Raw genomic sequence first — 18,280 nt, 5'->3', positions numbered from 1 at the left:
GAAGATTTTAATTACGGGCTGCAAGACTACTGGCTAAGAAAAGATACGATGGAAAAACAGAAATCATTCTGATAAATGACAAACGAATCGCAATACGACATAATATTTCACATGTTACCGAGTCTCCCCCTTAAATCGGGAAAGCAACACAATTATCGTTACCAGCTCGTCTGCTTGGCACATCACTTAGCCTGTTAATTCAAATTAATACGTAAGATTATCTGAGATTCTTGAAAGCTCATCCTTTCTAGTTAAAACGCATTCAGCTTAATCTGCTCGTAAATGCAAATTGCACGACCAGTCATTTCGTCTTTGTGACTTGCAATCAAACGTTGCATAACTCGTGCCACGCTGAGTTCATCCATTTAGAGGAGAAAATTATTTTAGACTTCCTAAATGCATGGCAGCGCGGCGGATTTTTGCATCCGAATCGTTCGAGGACATTTTGACAAAATTTTCCCGATATTTTCACGCTTCCGATCAATTATTTACGCCGAAGATTTTTATAATTCAACGTGATCACTTCTATAATAAAATAACATCCTCGAATCGTTCTTCCGAAACGAGATTGAATGTTCGATATTCGAATATTCGAATGAACTGAAACACTCGTTTCGAGAAAGAATCGAACTTTAAATTCGATGACCGTCGTACCTTCATTTTTCTTTGATCTTTTACATTTCTCTGCATCCTGCTTAACGCTTGTTATATTTTTCCTTTATTATAGTCAAAAGATATACCTTCCACGTTGCTGCGTTGCGCCGGAAGTAGCAGAATGTGTTTTGAAACCAGTTGTAGATCTCGTTCAGCGTCAATTGTTTCTCCGGCGACTCGATGATCGACTGTGAAAAAAAGAAAACAGAAGAATTCCCAAAATTCAATTTATCATTTTACAAAGATGGGAGGTGTAAAGTAATCCTCACCGGTTTCTTTGAGTGTTCCTTTGAAAATTAAATCTAAAAGGGGGCGCTCTTAGGGGACAATTCATTCGATATCTGAATTAATCAGAACGCTAAAGGAATATGTCTAATGCGTATCGAATGGTTCTCACTCACCTGTCTGATTAATGATGCATACGTGAACGGCGGTCTGACATCGGCGTTCTTGTAAAATTCCCTATTTCGTTGAATTTCTGAAATATACCAAGAAGCTTCGCTTGTTTCATTTTCCAAAACGTAATGAGTATGAAAACGGCAAGAGTTACGCGGAACCCTTACGCGGCCGAAGGGTAAAAGTTCATCGACACCATCTCTTTTCGCGTGTCTCAGACGATTACTTAAATTTACAACTAACAAGCAGTACGCTAATGTTTCAAGCACCGTTTAAAGAGATGGTTGTCTTATTCTGATTCTTAGAAAAGCCATTATTTGAAAACGTTATGTGTTCATATTTTTGATTTTTGTTGCAAAATTAATTCGCGGTACTTAGTTCTTTTCTATTCTTTTTTCCAAACAAAACAATAAATAAACAATTCGTGACGTTTGTGTGAAACGAAAGGGGATCAGCTTGTATTCGATCGCATGCTCAAAAAACAAATATCGAATCAAAACTATGTACGACATTCTTAAAACTAGATCAAAGATTAAGCAAGAAGCGATTGGATATGATTTAGGGTAGATAGAAACGGATACTTCTTGTCAGGCCTCGTTCATCCCTCTTTGCAGAAAATCGGGGATGACGATTGAAGTATCTGAATCTCTATTCTACAGGGCAGAAGAGGAGTAAGGGGATTGAAAGAGGTGAAAGTTTTCTTCCTGCATGCAAAGGGTGCACCCTTTAAGAAAATCCTTAAAGCCACCAAAGGAGCGTGGAAAGAAGGTTGACAGTACCTTGTTGGACGTCAAGGCCAGCACGCTCCAGCATGTAGGGCAGCCCTACACGGTGGGGAGGGCGGGCAGCACAAGAAATAAGGAAACAACAGAAGCATCGGTAAGAAAGAAGTTCGAACTGGCGTACGTTTAGAAATTCATTAATTTTTGTTCATTTTCTTTTTTTTTTTTGTTTCTTGTTTTATGCTCGTTTATATCTTTTATTCTTTTCTTTCTTTTTGGTTTATTCTGACTTTTATTCTTGGTTTGATTGTTTTACACCTTTCGCACTCTATGTACCTATTAGATTCGTCGCCAACAAGGTTTCGAACACTGTAGCTCACGTGACATTGTTGCTACCGTGAATAAATCTGTGCGTGTGATAGAGTTTACGATAGGAAAAAAGGCACGAGATCAAGAGAGGACCGTAAAGAGCATTTGCTACAGGATTTTCTTTTCGTCGGGGCATAGTTGACAAGGACGAGCCGGGAAATGCTTTTTAAAATATTGTTTCTCAATTCGGAGCATAAATTCACTATCATATTCAGTGAAATTATGTTAACTCAAGCGTATACGGCTTTATTCGTATCTTTTTAGATTAAGATTAAGAAATAAATTGGTGAGCGAGACAAAAATAGCATTTCGCGGGTCGCACGTTTCCCCGACTGAATTTTGGTTAAGTCGTTACCTTCGTTAATATCTATTCCAGATCTATCGACGGCTACTCTGCGCCTTACAGTGCCCTCGTCATACAGTCCTACGAATAGTATTCAATTTCTGAATTTACATATCTTTCGTTTCACCTTTCTCAAGACGATATTTTAATCCTTTCTTTCCTTATACATATATCTCTTAAACTTACATATTTGAAAAATGGTTCTTTCAATAAACCGTTAATGAATCTCATCGACAATTATCCATATTACTTTTAAATTGATCGCCGGTATCTTTTGTATGCTAACCACTTTCTTTATCGCAGGTAAAACGGAAGAACGCACAACTTCAACAATGTCAAATACGATTTTTCGATACTCCTGACCGGTCCATGACAAGAAACTTACTAATCAGAAATACGTGAAAGATAGAATATAATCGTGAAAGTAAAAGATGACAGAAAATACGAGATGACCTTACCTCCTGCCAAGGAAAGAGCGGATTTATCACTGATACGTCGTCTGATGGGCCCTGCCATGCTCGGCATCGTTGGCATCGTAGGCATGCTACCTGGCATGTTCGGCAAAGGTGGCATCCCAGACATATTTGACATGTTGGGAATAGGTGGCATAGGCGCACCACCTGCTGAAGGTGGCAGCTGTCCACCTGCTGGCGACCTGACCGCCGACACCAATGCGGACATCGAGACTGGAGACACTTGAGAGACGCCGAAGTTTGGCGGTGGTTGGCTCATTAGGGCGGTTGAGAGATTTAACTTTGGTATACTCGAACCCGTCTGAAAAAGGAATGAGACGATGTATACTTGGAGAAAGTATTTAGAGCCATTGTTTGGAGGATTTCGATGACTCTATCGACGTTTTTTAATTCTTTAATAAACCTTAAATGAACGATCATTTTGTAGAATTCATCAAGCTTGTTGGTTACTCTTGCACGCATGTGTATCTTGTCACAAACCTATAGGTTTAGTTTCTTACAGATTATTGACACATGCGTTTATGCTTAATTTTTCTTTGAATTTCTCTGAAACATCTGATATCTAGAAATGCGACGAATTTCCGAGTGTATGAAATCCTTTGACGAGTAATCCATAAACTCGGAAGCCATAAACTGAAAAATATAATAATGTATTATATTTTACACAATACTACAATAATGTATTAGGCTTTCAAGTCAGCCTTGAATTTGAAATCAGATAATAAAGCTGAGAAATTGCTGTACACATACGCTGCTGATTAATTCGACTTTTTAGGAATTACGAGAAAAAAAAAGAGAGAATAAAATAACGTTATCTTTTTCTGTAGCCTTGATAAATCCTATTAAAAAAGTTAAAATACGCTTTTTTATGCAATTAAAGGTATCTGCTTAATGTAAAAGAGGAAAAAGAAGAACGTGTAGAGCTATCCCCGGTAATATAATTCGTTACAGCATATCCATTGTTTTATGCCGATTTATAAAAAGTTATAATAAGGTTGGAAGTTTCTTTTTTATTAATGAACAAGTCACATTCGAATATGTTGATACGAAATATATTCCAGCAGTACGGTCTCGATATCAGAGATGATCCGAGCAGAGTGCGGGGGAAGGGGGCGGCTCCTCCCTTTCGCGTTAAAATAATTAAGTCGGCCAGAGAGGACGAGCCACGCAGCCGCACGGAGAGAGGGCTAATGCGATATTGGTATTCTCCGACTGTCGGACTTGTTAGAGGTTTTAATTAAGGCGATATAAAATCAACGAGGACCCGATGAATTATTAATGCAAACTTTATGTATAAATTAGCGAGTCTACTCGGCGGCGCGTTAAAACTGAAACTGGCGTTGTTGTTAGCCGCGGCGAGAGCTCGTAAAATTCTCCGAGCGCCGTGAAAATCTGGCTTTACGACTACCGAACGGTGCTGCCAGAAGAGTTTACCATCCCGACACGATCGTTAGGAAACGTTTTTCCGGATTCTGGCCCCATACAGCGTTCGTTCCACGTACCGAACCGCATAACCTACCACCTTACGATTATTGCTATCCATATCGCTCGTATATGACTTGTACCATCCCTATAATTTACGCTGACATATTGTTTTTCTCCTGGTAACTTTCGATCGAACAGTTTCTAATGGCTACTTTACGAGAGTCCTTATTGCATCGAGCACAGCTTGGACAGCGCTATACAGAAACAGCTTCAATATGCAAAATTTGGAATTTTATTATTTAATGTATTCTATAACGATCATGTTTGGTAATGCGAAGACTCACCGATGACTCGGAGGACTTTGGTGGTTCGGGGGAAGCCATTTGTTTCGCCACGTGCAGATGATGCATCATGGCGGTTAGCCGGTCCCGTTCCTTCTGCAACTGAATTTCTAGCTGCGAGACAACTTGCATCTGAACCCTGGCCTGCGCCGTCGATCTGTCGTCCAGCGTGTGCTCCGTGTTCAAGTGCCTGCAGTATCGTTCAAAAAGTTACTTTCAATTCATTCTCTTTTAATTAGCACAATCATCATTGATATGTAAATGGTAAAGAATTTAATCTCGATATATTTCGTTTACTTTCTTCATTACGTAATTCCATATAATTCGACTTTAAGATGTGAAATTTCCAGTCAAACGTGATTTCTTTTTTTTTTTCTTAAGGATTCGTGCTATCTTTATTGTTATTACTAGAAATCGCTTAATAGGTAAATGGTAAATTTCCGCGTCAACTCTGAAGAATTACTACTTACACCGGAGAATTATTCGAGAACCCCTCCCTTCACCGCGAATCCTCCAGCGAAGACTAATGAAATTATGTCGCGAACAATGTCGGGTCGTTTACGGGGAAATCAAAGCTTCGCCGCGTTACAAAGAAACGTTTGTCTCTGGCCGTGGTGAATCTTATCCCACGGGACACCGAAAGAATCGAGTTCCACGATGGTCTGAGGGCTGGCAACGAGATTCCGTATTTAAGAATTTCCGTAATCCTTCTTCGTCGCCGGCCGGTGTATCGCGAAGGGTAAAAGAGGGTGAAGAAAGGAAAAAGAGGGAGAGAGGTTGGTTAAGACCAAGAATACGGGAAGGTCCAACGGGAAGAGGCGCAGGGGACAGGAGGAAGGGGATTAGACCGAGAGGCATAACGATGCGGTCGAATGTCGTGAATATTAATGAGACAAAGGTAATTAGCGTTTTCCTTTTTTTCTCGTCCTTTTTTAAGTAACGGCTTGTTTGAGGGAGTTTGCGGCGACGAGCCTCGTGATTACTAAGGGATTCCCGTCGACCGAGGGAGGCAAATGCTGTCTCTGCTTTGAGACCGATGAAGAAGGTGCCGGATGTCAATGAGATACGCTGACTCGAGCGATTTTTCTACACTTCCTCGAGCCAACCCCTCGCGAGTAGCGCCTTCTCTTAACTCATTCCACTGGGCGAAATTGCCGACTTTATTCTTCGTCGGTTCTCCTCTTTCTCTGCCAGCCCAAGAATCACTGTCTATCCCTACTGCGCTGGGATTTACCTACTTTCCGGTTATACATCGCGGGTTTCAAATAGCCAAATCGGTTGTTAACGTTGGTGGATTAAAAATGCTCGAAGCTTATGTTGTCAATATGCTTGCCCGTTTCGAAGAAATAGAATTAACCCTTTGGCAACGTGGTAAGACAAATATAGTATTAATAAATTCCTCCTTAAACGACCGATTAAAAATTATAGTATCGTAAGTTAAAATTTTAAATGTTTCAATGTTTAAAAGGATCTCCGATTTAGTATCATAATTAATGAGATTTCATTACTAAGTAATTTTATTTTTTGTCGCGATACGTTTTCATGTCTTTCCAGAAGTTATTTTCTAATTATCGATTAGATAATCGGTCAGAGGATTGACAAGAGCGATCGACTTCAAATCCCACGATTACTATGATAGCGATAAAACGGTGGAAATTTGAGAAATTTGAGGACTCACTTAAGGAATGCTTGATAGTCTTCACAAATAACTTCACAGCCTGGCCACTTGCAGACCCCATGGCCGTACAGGGGATGAACCTTGTCGTTGGAGGAAACATCCAGCGGTTTCTCGTCCAGAGGAGTGGTTCCGTTCATCTCCGACCGCCGACTCGACACTGTCGAATTGAGAAGTCCTGCGATAGTCCGGAAACGAACGTCGCATTTTCCAAGTACAAGCAAAAGAAAGAACAAAAAGTATGTGGAAAGGTGGTAAGAGGAAGGTGACGAAAGGGAACGATATCGAGAATACGAAGGGAAATTCGACTCTCGATCGTTGATGGATCGTGGAGAATTTCTGTTTACCATTGAGTCCAGCCACGGATTTTGGAACGTTCGAGTTCTGGTGGGTTTCCGGACCATCCGATGTGTCCGATTTCCACATTGGTAGACCTTCGCCAGGTTGAAGACCTGTCAAAAATTTCGCACATATTTTATTAATAATCCTTTGAATACTTAAAATTACAAAAATTCTAACAATCTAATACTGAGCGAGGAATATAGAAAAAATTAAAGTGTTTTGATATATTTACCCCGTATATTGTAATGTGTTATTTTGTCTGGACTTCTAATAAAGTGTTTATTTATTTGTTTAATCGTTTATTTAACGATCAGCTTATAGGAGCACAATTATACGTGTAGGTAAAATGCGTAATCATTCTACGCGAACAAAAGCATTTCGTCAAAGGAAACAAAGATTGAAAATTAAATTACGTATAAATATCGAAAAGATCGAAATAGATCGATTAAGTGCAATTAGCTCACGCTGATCCATGAGCTCCAGCCTTGAAAACAGAAAGAGCCATTTCTAGTCTTGTTCGTACGACATATGCATCAAATATTTAAAACTATGATAAAAAAAAAAAATACAAAATAGTACAGAAAAATAGAGAATTAAGGAAATGGCATAAATAACACGTACAACGTGGAAAGAACATCACTTCCCATCTTTCGTTTGCAATTTTTCCTCAAATACTACAAATTTATTTCAAAGCGTGAATTTTCAAATCGAAAGCACGAAGAGCATACGTGAACGAGGTTCTGTCGCTTTCCTGGCCCTATTATTCCACCCTTCCTCCTCGGTTCCTGTACGCGCGTCAGAAAGAAAAACATGGTCGGAACGAGATCCGACGCAACCGAAACACTTCTGCGCGGAAAGTTTTGCCCAGGGTAAAGTAGAAAATGAGAAAGTGCAGAGGGAGGGAGATTACCTGACGGGATGGTCTTGGGGTTGACCCGATGGATTGTTGTTTAAACGAAGCTTCGACATTAGCTTACTTCGGAAATTACGCGTTTTACGTATGTACCTAATAAAATTTACTGTAGCTTTGCTTACTCTTAATGATAGTCTCTAAATGTTCAAAGTATAAATTGCTTTTAGGAAGAATAACACAGAAGTTTCTAAACTCGCTTTAGTTTTCGAATTGCATTCTAGTTTCAACAAAGAAGAAGATTTCTAATATTTTAAGTAAATCTCTAACATAAAGTTTCGAATGAAGAACGATCCTTTCATATTTTCCACTTATTGCGAGAATTTTTTAAATACAATATGTTTAATACAACTGTGCCATTGCATCGAAAACGATTGGAAACATGCAACAGCATTAAGAAATTCTGTTCTATCAATTCTAAGTTTATCGATGAGTTCACTGGCAGACTGTGGAAATAATTTTCTCTCATTTTCCTATTCTTCTTTTCTTTCTAATATTGTAACTCTCTGAAATTTCTACCATAATTAATAATAATATTCCTACCCGAAGAAGGATTGTGACCCTGAAGACCCAGACCCTGTTGAAGAAGGTATTGGCTCTGCGTAATCTGTAGCTGCTGTATGAGGCGTTGCTGTTGAAGCGCCAGTTGTTGAAGCGGCGCAGACGCCTTCTTTTTGTCAGCCGTTTGTAGCAAATGCGTCTGTTGAATGACATTAAGCTGCAATTGTTCCTGCAGTTGCTGTATCGCTTGCTCCAACTTCTTCCTACCTAGCTCCGCAAACTGGTGTTGATGCTGTAAGCATTTCGACAAACAGCCGTAAATTTGCTCGTTAAAATTCTCCGCGATTTACACACCTTATAACAACACTGGAAAACGAGGAACTTGTTGGGGAAAAAAATTTCACGTTGGAGGAAAAAGAAAAAAATTGAAGGGTGGAAAAGTTGCATCTTGACGCTGCTGAATAAATCTCAGACGCGGATAATTCGCAGGGGGAGGCAAGAGAAAGACAGGGGGCAGTTGATGAGTAGCCAGAAGACAAACAACGAGACACAACGGCTGATGGCGATGCTTAATTGCTTACCTCGTCCCCTCTGCGTTCATTCTCCGTCTTTTCTAAGCCTGGAGGATATTTTAAAACAAACTCAGCGAAGTAGGCACGCCTTATAGTATCATAGTACAAACGAAAATTGCGCCATTAACGAGACACGACAAGGTTTTATTAAAGAAGTTTTATTTTTTCTCTCTATATATAGAAATAGTAGATGTCACCTCATGATGACAATGATCAAAGAGCGCTAAATTCTCGGTAATTGAGATCGTCTTTCGCGCGAGCTCTCGCAATAATCTGTTCGAGTGGACTGTCTAAATTTGTAGAGTAAAGCATACCGGTCAGGCCAGGCCGCTAAATAAATATTTGATGCCTCTATCGAAGCTATCGAGCCTGTGTGCGAACCTCGTATGACGATATGTATTTGCGTTAAAACGTTCTTTGTGCTGTTTATGGGTAACGTGCAAGAACGGTTCCACGTAGATATTCGAAAATTATCGATATTAAAAAAATTCAAGGAGTAAACACTGGTTATAGAAAGTGTTTCTATCCTTATTTTCTAGTAGAAGGTCCTTTCATTGATTCTACATTTCATTTTATTACATTTTTGCGGTCGTATGGAACTACTAAATGATACGAAAATTGATACATTTAAATTAAGTAGCTGTAAGAAAGTGCTATGATAAAGACGATGGAAGTGCAAATAATTTTTGTAATCACTGTACCAAAAGCATAATTACGTGGAAATTCTTTTTTCCACGCAAACGTTGATTGGAAGATAGAGACACTGTTTGCTGAGCATCGAAATTCCCAGGTTCGCTGGACGCGAACGCACAAATTTCCAAATACCTTTATAATTAACATTACGATAAAATTCCTCGATGGGAAAGTTCGAGAGCAAAAAAATATTGATAATTCAGGAACGCGATGAAAATTATAAAATGTTTGGAAGTTTCGAATAGTTTGAAGAGACACGTTTATTTGAAAATGTCGGTATGAATAGCTCGAGACATTCTTTCGGAGGCTGTTATCCTTTGAAAGGTTGTCCGAATGTTTGTGTAAGTGTGGTAAAGGACGAGAAAGAAGAACGTAGTCCATCAAACGGACGCTTTTTATAATTAAAATTATCAATGGCCGTTGGAGGGTGATAAAAGGCGGTCTGTTTACCCGGCGGAGTATCTGGAAGATGTTTAACTATGCCAAGATGCAATGCTTGCTCGGTAAAAAGGACAAACTTCGCTAATGTACTTTGAAGAAGCGACACAATAAACTTGGAAGGATCGACCTATGAAACTTGAGATTCCTTCGCTGCAACAATGGAGGTCCGAAGAATGGAATACTTACGTCCTTTAGAGACGAAAAGTAGCCGAATCGTTCCTGATTGGACGCATGCTCCGACGAAGAGTCCTAGAAGAATAGAATCAATCTGATGTCAGTCGATAGTTGATTGACGTAACCCATAAAATATGTTACTTCTAATAAGATTTAACAACACATCCTTATAGAAGCTCAAATCCGAAATTAAATACAAGTATTATTAAATATTCGATATCCTTGATCTACACGATTCATGTACTATCTTGCTGTACTTAATACTTCTGATCTTCCAATGATTGATTAAAGGAGAAATTTAATCTTCTAAATATAAAAACTTTTACGTAACAAGCAAAAATTAAGTAAAAGTGAGTAATAACCAAAGCACGTGCAGAGTATTCTTAAATATATCTGAAGAAAACCACAATATTTAGCCAGTCAAACAAATCTCTATTTAACTTTCATTTCTTTAGGTGTGTCCGTAAGATTTGAAATCTGCGTAAACATTCACAGTCTAGCCATAACAACGTCAATCCAATTTACAGGAACTTAATTCTAGAAACTTCACATTTTCCAATAACTTAAAAAGGTTCCGTTATCATGGCGGACAAAAATATTCCAAAATCTGATTACCTGATGATGTTGCTGTTGTTGTTGCTGCAAATAGAGTGAGTGTTGCTGCATGAATGATTGCAGTTGAGTAGGGCTGAGTATGTGTTGTTGGAGCAGCTGTTGCATCTGATGGATGCCGCTAGCCGGGCTGAGCATCATTTGCGGGGGGTTTTGCGAGGGTGGTGCCCCTGGCGGCCCTCCTGGTGGAGGACCTTGCGAAGGATTCGGAGGCGAACCCCTCTGAGGGGCCTGTGGACTTTGATGAGGACTCGGTTGGGGACCAGGCGCCCCCGAACTCGGCTGTTGCGATTGCTGCGTAATGATAGGTTGCTTTTGCTGGGTCATGGGTGCTGCTGTCACTGTGTGTCCAGCGGGACTGAGCTTTCCATTGCTCTGATACTCGATCGTGAGTTCCTGTTGCTGCTGCTGTTGCTGTGGCTGTTGTGGTTGCTGTGATTGTTCGGTCACGCCGCCACCTATCTCGTTCCGGTTGTTCTCGCGGCTACGTACCGACAGCCGATCTCGTTCTCGGTTCTCGCGTTCCCTCGACGAGGGAATACTGTCGCGTGGTTGCTGTTGCTGCTGCTTCAGGGCTGCAAACAGCGAAGTAGCCTGCAATACGAAAATGGAGATCGAGAGCTCGATCAAAGTCGGTTGCGAGCTGTCTCTGATTTTGTTTTCTTTTCTTTTTTTACTTTTTTTTTCAATAAAAAGATTGATTGTTTCATAAAAGTTAATTCTTTCTATCGAATTTTCCAGGGGATTTTTACAATATAGAAATTACATTGAAGTTACTTTGTGATACAACAACGATACAAACGATAAGTTTTTGGATTAATTTAAATTCGGTGTTCGTTTAATAAGAGATAAAGGAGTTTCTGTTTTGGCGACACCGCTAGTTGTACGAAGTCAAACGCGAGATAACAAGAAAGGGTTGCTAGAGATGGTTGTTGCAAGGGACGAAGAAACCGGGCGAGAACGAAAAGAGGGAAGAAGAAGCCCCGGGGCGGAATATTCATGATATAAATGCCGTGTAATGTGCGCGCGTTAAACTTCCACCGTGTTTTGAGCAATATTGATCTTATCTAATGGTATTCGAGACGTCTTGGTATCCTTCGTCATGATTGGTTGGCTTCGAGAACACCGAGATGGAAACTCGGTGTTGTCTGAATCGCGTCGACTCCAATCTTCTTACTTTGTTGTTTACGCAGCGAGATTTGTTTTATTAAGTTCTATCATCAAGTAGATTGCAGAGTGTAAAGGCGGAACATTGTGCTACTGGTTTCGTCTTCCGCTCTTTGTTAGTTTCTCTTCGAAATGTCGTGGAAGGAACCAGTTAATTCAACGACAGAAATTCTTGAAAAATTTATCATACCTAAGTTTATCATACAACCCAAAAATTGTATCATACGTTGCCACGTAGCGTTCTTTCTTTCCTTTCGCTTTCTTCCCTTCCTCCCTTATCTCCTTTTTTTATTTATATCCTTCTTTCTCTACTTCCTCCCCTACCTTTTAATTCTCTTTTATTTCTTTCCGTCTTTTCTTCGCCTTCTTATCTTCTCCTTCCTTTATCTCTTATCCCCTATTCTTTTCCATCCCTTCTTGCCTTTCAACTTTACATTCCCTTTTCCAATTTCCCTCCTTGCTCTTCCATTCCTCCTTTAAGCGGACCGACGCAAAAGGAGAAAAATTTTGTCACATTTACGGAAATGTAAAACAAACGTATCGTAATGTAACAGAAACTCTTCGTCGATAAACCTCTGCAATATACTTATTTAAAAAAAGTCTACGAAATGATCTCGCGAGTAAATGTAACCGCGCCACATTGAATTTATCGTTCGATTAGGATTAATCGTTTGGATGAATACCAGCCAACAATGGCTCGGCTTCTTTTTCCTTTCCTACTTCATCGTGTTTGTAGAAATGTCCTCGACTTGTTTGTAAGTTGCATCGGAACTTGTTTTCGATTCCTCGAAACAAGCAAACACGCCTCTGTCGTGCAGAGGCTGTTTAGAATGCCTGTTTCGAAACCGCATCTCCGCGTGGCCTGGAGACGATTCCTGACGAGCAGAACAACTGAGAACGCATAGTGAATCCCGAAAACTAGCGTCGCGATCGAAGGTCGTTCTTTGGTGGACCACAGGCGCGCGCGCGCACTTTTCGTAGAATGGCAAATGCGAGGGAGAAAGTCAGAGAGAAAGAAACAGAGAGACAGAGTTCCGTCAGAGATAAATTTAAAACGAATTCCTTTCTGCTCTGCTCTGCCGTTTTTCTCGTTCCCAGTATGGAAAGTCAGCCTCGCGATTGTTTCTTCGAGCGTGAAAAGCGAGTGTGTCTCTTGGTTGATCCGCGAGTCCTATGCTAATCTTATTTGTGTACGATTACGTATGTTTATAACATGCAAAGAAAGTCCCGACGTGGAGGCGCAGGGCGTTATCAGTGTTTAGTCAGGAGTGGTTGCGTTTCGTCTCCGAAGTTCGAAGCGGACCGACGCGAAAGGAAAAAACGCGTCGTGGAAAAACAGAGGAGGAGTCGCCGTTGGAAAATCCACGCTGATTCTCCTCAGGAAAGCTCGTCCTGTGTTCCCGTCCGGTTCGTCGATTTACGCACGACGTTTCTTCGTTCGACGGAGACGAAATTCCACGGGAAAAGAATTTTTCGAAACGAGGTCCCCGAGGAGTCGGCTCAGTCGCCTTGGAAAAAACAATAAAAAATGATTCGAGAGACGAGGAGCATGAGCGACAGGGCCGTTTACTTAACGAAATTAATGAAAAGCAACGATCGGCAGGAGGTTTTAATCCACTTTAGCCAGAGACGCACCGCCCCGCCTAGATCGCGATCCTTTAATTCGCTAATTAATACCGAGCTCGTTTCTCCTTCTCTTATTCATCTCTCTTCGCTCTGTCTCGCTTCGATTGCTTCTGTTTTAACGAAGAAACGAAGAATCTTGAACGTCCAACGTCGCCGTGTCACCATAGGGTGAAAGGGGTGGAAAAATCGCAGGCGAAACGAAGTAGAGGGTGGGTTCAGCCCACGAAAAAAATGGGGGCCAAGGGGGTGCGGAGTGGGGTGTAGAGGGGTAACGACGAGCAAGCTCGACGTGTGTACACGAACGGGGCCAAAGGAAAAAAATATAAGGGTACAGAAAGAATGAAAGTATAAGAGCCGACTTTGAAGGGCCATCGACTACAGATAAGAGGGACTCCTAAGACTCTTTTAAGAAAAGGTTAAATAAAGGTCGGGGAGCCGCGCTTGTTGTTGGCTGTTCAGATTCCTTCGACCCCTTTCCTTCCCTCCCTGGCCACCGTAACGCCACTTATTTGAATCCCGAAGGCTCCTTCGACTTCAGTCCCGGCGCTGCTCCACTGCTACATGGCCGTCTCGTCGTCGTCACCAGACCTTCATATCTTTTATATATTAGGATTTTCACCAACCATCCACCCCCGCGATCCTTATATATATATATATCCGTATATATAGATATATATCTCTTGCTCTTTTTTTTCTCTCTGTTTACTGTTTGGATTTATTCCAGCTCCCCTGACCTCTCCCTACGCCCCGAGAGAACCGCACCAAACTACTGTACGCCCCCGCCTAGCCTGTGTATATGAGTTCTCCGGAGACCTCGGTTTCCGTCTTTATACTTTCGATTTCCCCCCTTTGGTTGAAATCTCTTCGATTCTCCCGCTTCGTCTTCCGCTTCATCTGTCTTTGAAAAGCGTTGAAACTATCCGTGGCTGCGCACAGTGCCGCTCCCATGGCACTCGTCGTGAGTCACCCAACATTTCGTGAAATATACGACAGCCTGACGCGAGCTTCGTTTCGATGGCGAGAAGTAACATTCGAGGTTGCGGCGATTGCTTGTTTATTTGAATCGAGACGAGAGTGTCGCGAGGAGGATACCATTCGGAGATTTGTACTCGGAATCGAAAGATAATTTCCCCGCGAATTGATATGTCTGAGGCTATGGTTACGGCGGATACGTGTTTGAAGGAACTGCGAAATAAAGTATCTGAAAAAAGATGTAGCTAAGATGTAGCTTGTGGTCACAACGGAGGCCTGGACGAGACATTTGAAGATGGAAATGAATATACTCACAAGAATATTCGTTCCTTAGTTTCATTACATGAGTACATGGTTAATGTTCAATTCTCGATAAACAAATTACTTATTTCCATAAGTTCGTTGATTACAAGAAGATGACAAAACTCATACCAAATTCCAAGATAAATTTAAAAAATAGCGTCTTAATCACTTTCGCTGCTTTTTAATTTATCCAGTTGATTAATGTTCAGACAAATTTGACAGAACATTGTAATCATGGGGTCTTCGAATCTATATACTGATTGTTCTGGCGTTATCAGAAGCCTAATTTTATCAGGAAGCAGACCCGCTACGATCATAGCCTAAAAGAGAAGAAGTTTGAGGAGAAAGGATAGTTTCGCGTTTGGGACAGTGGAATTCGATCAATTTGAATTCAGTTCGACGGAAATCGATAGGGTATCGTGAATGTTCGACTCGTTACGTTGCCACGGTATGTGGAATGTTTATTTAGCGTCGTTTTATACGCGCCAATTAAACTGCACGCACAGAGAGTTGCCGTGAACGTCATCGGAACACTTGTTACAGGAAAGAAATAAAAAAACGGGGAGAGAGGAAAAAAAAAGAAAGAGCGTTGTCCAGGGGAAAAAATTCGGCGATTTGCACTGTCGATCCGTTTATTCCACAAATCCGAATCGGATTTACTTTCTAGTTTTCCCTCACGTTCTATATTGAACATCCCTTTTGGATCTGTTAACCGTGATATTTTCATAGCCGCGATACGCCATAGCAAGAATGTTCTATTATGTATGTATTGATTAAAATTCCCGCTCGGATCTCTGTCCATGGACCGAGAGTGTACTCGCTGTTTGATTGATTTTTAACATCGTAATACCGAACGCACCCGGAATTTCTTCATATCGCAACGTTTTTAATCGGTCGCCTAAATTGTAACCGATGAAAAAGGAGATCTACCTGTGTCGCGTGTATGTTTTTCCTTTTCCACTTTGCATCTATTAAAACCAAAATTATTCGGCGATTCATTAGAATAATATATCATATATATCACATGTCTTGGATCAATTATCAGAAAAAATGAGAGAAACGAAAGGAACTTTTATGTAACAACGTTCAAAATTTCATTTTCGATTATAACAGAAGCGAGACTTTCATTAGAAACACGACCTTCGTCTATGTTTGTCTTTTTATAGGAAAATTAAGACATAAATCATTTTTTATAACATCGATTCCACACCATGCTATCATCTGGCTACTAAAATCAGAAAATCCAAAAACTTTGTTAAAATTTGACACGTTTGACCTAAGATATTACAATTTCGATGAATCGCTGAATAACTTTCGTTTGACCTTGTGAAACTAATCCAGAAGTAAATGATGTTTATATAATATACATAACACGGAAAAAGATACAGTATATCCAAAGGAAAGTATTATAAAAGAATCACTATACATTCGAGTTTCCATTCCTCTAATCGTGTTCAAAAAATATAAATTTGCATAAACGTCTGCAGTCTGGCGATTAAAATTCGAGCAATTTATCGAAACGCACAAAGTCATTTGCCCGAACAGCGTCGAAAATGGAGCAGCGCCTGGGGTACAAAACAAGGGTTGCGCGGAGATGTCCCCGTCTCTCGTTTCGTATTCACGTCGACGGCCAATCAGAGACGCGTCTCTTTACACCCGCCTCCTGTTGACGTTTGTCATAATATTTTAATATTAAATCGCGTTACGACCAGCCATGCGTTCGCATAATCAGACGTTACTCCCTGGCCGCCGTTTATATACGTGCGACTGTAAGTCTCTTTCCGGGTGAGAGCAGACCGCAGTGTGAACACACCGAACAGGGTGAACGAGAGCAGGGAAGTAAGAGAGACGAAGGACGCGACACGGAGAAGGAGCACTCGTCACCCCTCGTGCAGTTCCACGTGAAATGTGGAATACAAATTACTCCGAAAAGTCCCTATTCCCGGTCCCGTTTTCCGTCATTCGTCGCGGCACGCAGTCCCTATGAATTCGTCGAATAATTCAGAATTAGAGAAACTATGCGTGTCTCTTTGGACACTGACGAGTCTTTCGAAAGACACGTCTGCCTCTTCTTCCACTATCGCCGATTACTTCCTTACCCTTATTCTATACCAAGTTACTAATTTCTGTGCCGCTTCTAGCTATTCAAAAGTTCAGACACGTCTGAAAATTCTAACCAATCCTAGCCATATAGTAAGAGGTAAGGACATTCGAGCCATCTGAGCTTCAACATCTTAAAACTCGATCTTGAACTTTGCACAAATTCGTCAAATTGTATATTACGAAACACCATTAGTTATTCATACGATAATGAAAGAATATGGTATATTTGAAATTCAATAAAAAGAAAAGAATATATCTATGGTACGGTTATTTGAGTCAGTGAGGAAGTACTATATACGTAAGAATTACTAAAACATTTCACAATTTTACTATTTATTCCGCTACTAATATAGATAGCTTAAAAATTGTCTTTGAAAACCGAATTTAGCAAATTACTTAGCTTAACACAAATAATCCTACCTTAGCCTATAACGATTTTCAGATCGATAAGAAACACGAGCAAAGATTAAAGAAGTTCAACGACTTGGACTAGAAAAATAACTCGATCGATCAACAAATTGATTAATCGATTAATACGAAAATTTCCCAGAAACCCGATGGGTCGTAGCTATTCGATAGAAACGAGGACATCTAAATGATCCAATGACTTTGTTCGAAAAGGATTCTGCAATATTGAAAGGAATTAACGATTCTGGGAACGTCTGCGTTGGATGGACGGGCCGGTCCAGCGACTAGGAAGAGATCCATAGAAAAGAGAAAAGGGTGAGTAAGCCTGGTAGGGGTAGTAGGTTTCCTGGGACGACTCACTAGCCAGCTGGATATTTGGAAAATGGCTAGAACCAAGCGGACGGAATGTCTCTGGGCTCCATCGTTAACGGCCTGTGTACATTATAGATGGTCCCGTGATTGGTTCGTCAGCCTCTCAAAAACTCCAGCTCCCGTCGTCGTAGTCGTTCCTCCTCTTCTCGTTCCGTGTTGTTACCTAGCTTCGATTCCCGTTCTATCGTTTCGTAGGTTCATTTCAGCTGGCCCCAACCAACCACCCCACCTCGACTGCCTTTCACCCCCTAGACTTTGTCTTTTTCCAATCGTCAATTGACAATGTACAGAGGCGGCCTTTCACGGGTATCAATTAGTAGGATTCGCTCGACGCTGATGTCCGTACGATCTCAGCTTTCGATCTCGCTTTCAATCCCCTTTTACCTTGTGTCAATTCGACTGCTCTATCTAATAAAGAGATCGACACTATCGGTGAATTTTTTATCGCGCAATTGTGAGCCTTTCGTTCATGAACTGAGATATTCTCTTTGGTAAATTTTAGTTTTGGTCCGAAGTGTTCTTTTCCGGAGGAGAACTGCAGCAATGTTCGAATTTTTTAATAGAATTATCTTAAATTTTATCAATATCGAATACTATAAAAGTCGCACGAATATTCGTTATATTATTCATCGTATTAATTATTCGTTGTTTCAAACTTTGAATATACGTGATTTATATCAAATTTC

The 18,280-nt window shown here is 40.7% G+C and overlaps 1 protein-coding gene across 17 annotated transcripts in view; it reads right to left on the bottom strand.

Annotated features, from left to right (window-relative positions):
* Positions 1-18,280, bottom strand: part of FoxP (forkhead box transcription factor P) — a 216,703-nt gene that overhangs the window by 13,831 nt on the left and 184,592 nt on the right. For 10 of the 17 annotated variants that reach the window (XM_033327033.2, XM_033327032.2, XM_033327037.2 and 7 more), the window contains 10 exons: positions 10,647-11,237; positions 10,044-10,106; positions 8,194-8,443; positions 6,746-6,850; positions 6,402-6,576; positions 4,727-4,913; positions 2,943-3,258; positions 2,497-2,565; positions 1,056-1,132; positions 741-842 (listed from right to left, as the gene is read on the bottom strand). In XM_033327033.2, the coding sequence (XP_033182924.1) occupies positions 741-842; positions 1,056-1,132; positions 2,497-2,565; positions 2,943-3,258; positions 4,727-4,913; positions 6,402-6,576; positions 6,746-6,850; positions 8,194-8,443; positions 10,044-10,106; positions 10,647-11,237 (1,935 nt within the window). Of the gene's footprint in view, positions 1-740; positions 843-1,055; positions 1,133-1,829; positions 1,875-2,496; positions 2,566-2,942; positions 3,259-4,726; positions 4,914-6,401; positions 6,577-6,745; positions 6,851-8,193; positions 8,444-10,043; positions 10,107-10,646; positions 11,238-18,280 lie in introns of all 17 variants that reach the window. The other 7 variants (XM_033327034.2, XM_033327039.2, XM_033327043.2 and 4 more) reach the window with 4 other exon arrangements.

This window comes from Bombus vancouverensis, chromosome 11 (genome assembly GCF_051014615.1).
Source record: "Bombus vancouverensis nearcticus chromosome 11, iyBomVanc1_principal, whole genome shotgun sequence".
NCBI lineage: Eukaryota > Metazoa > Arthropoda > Insecta > Hymenoptera > Apidae > Bombus > Bombus vancouverensis.
The sequence above is the reverse complement of the archived record's forward strand: the minus strand, read 5'-3'. Positions and strand labels throughout refer to the sequence as shown.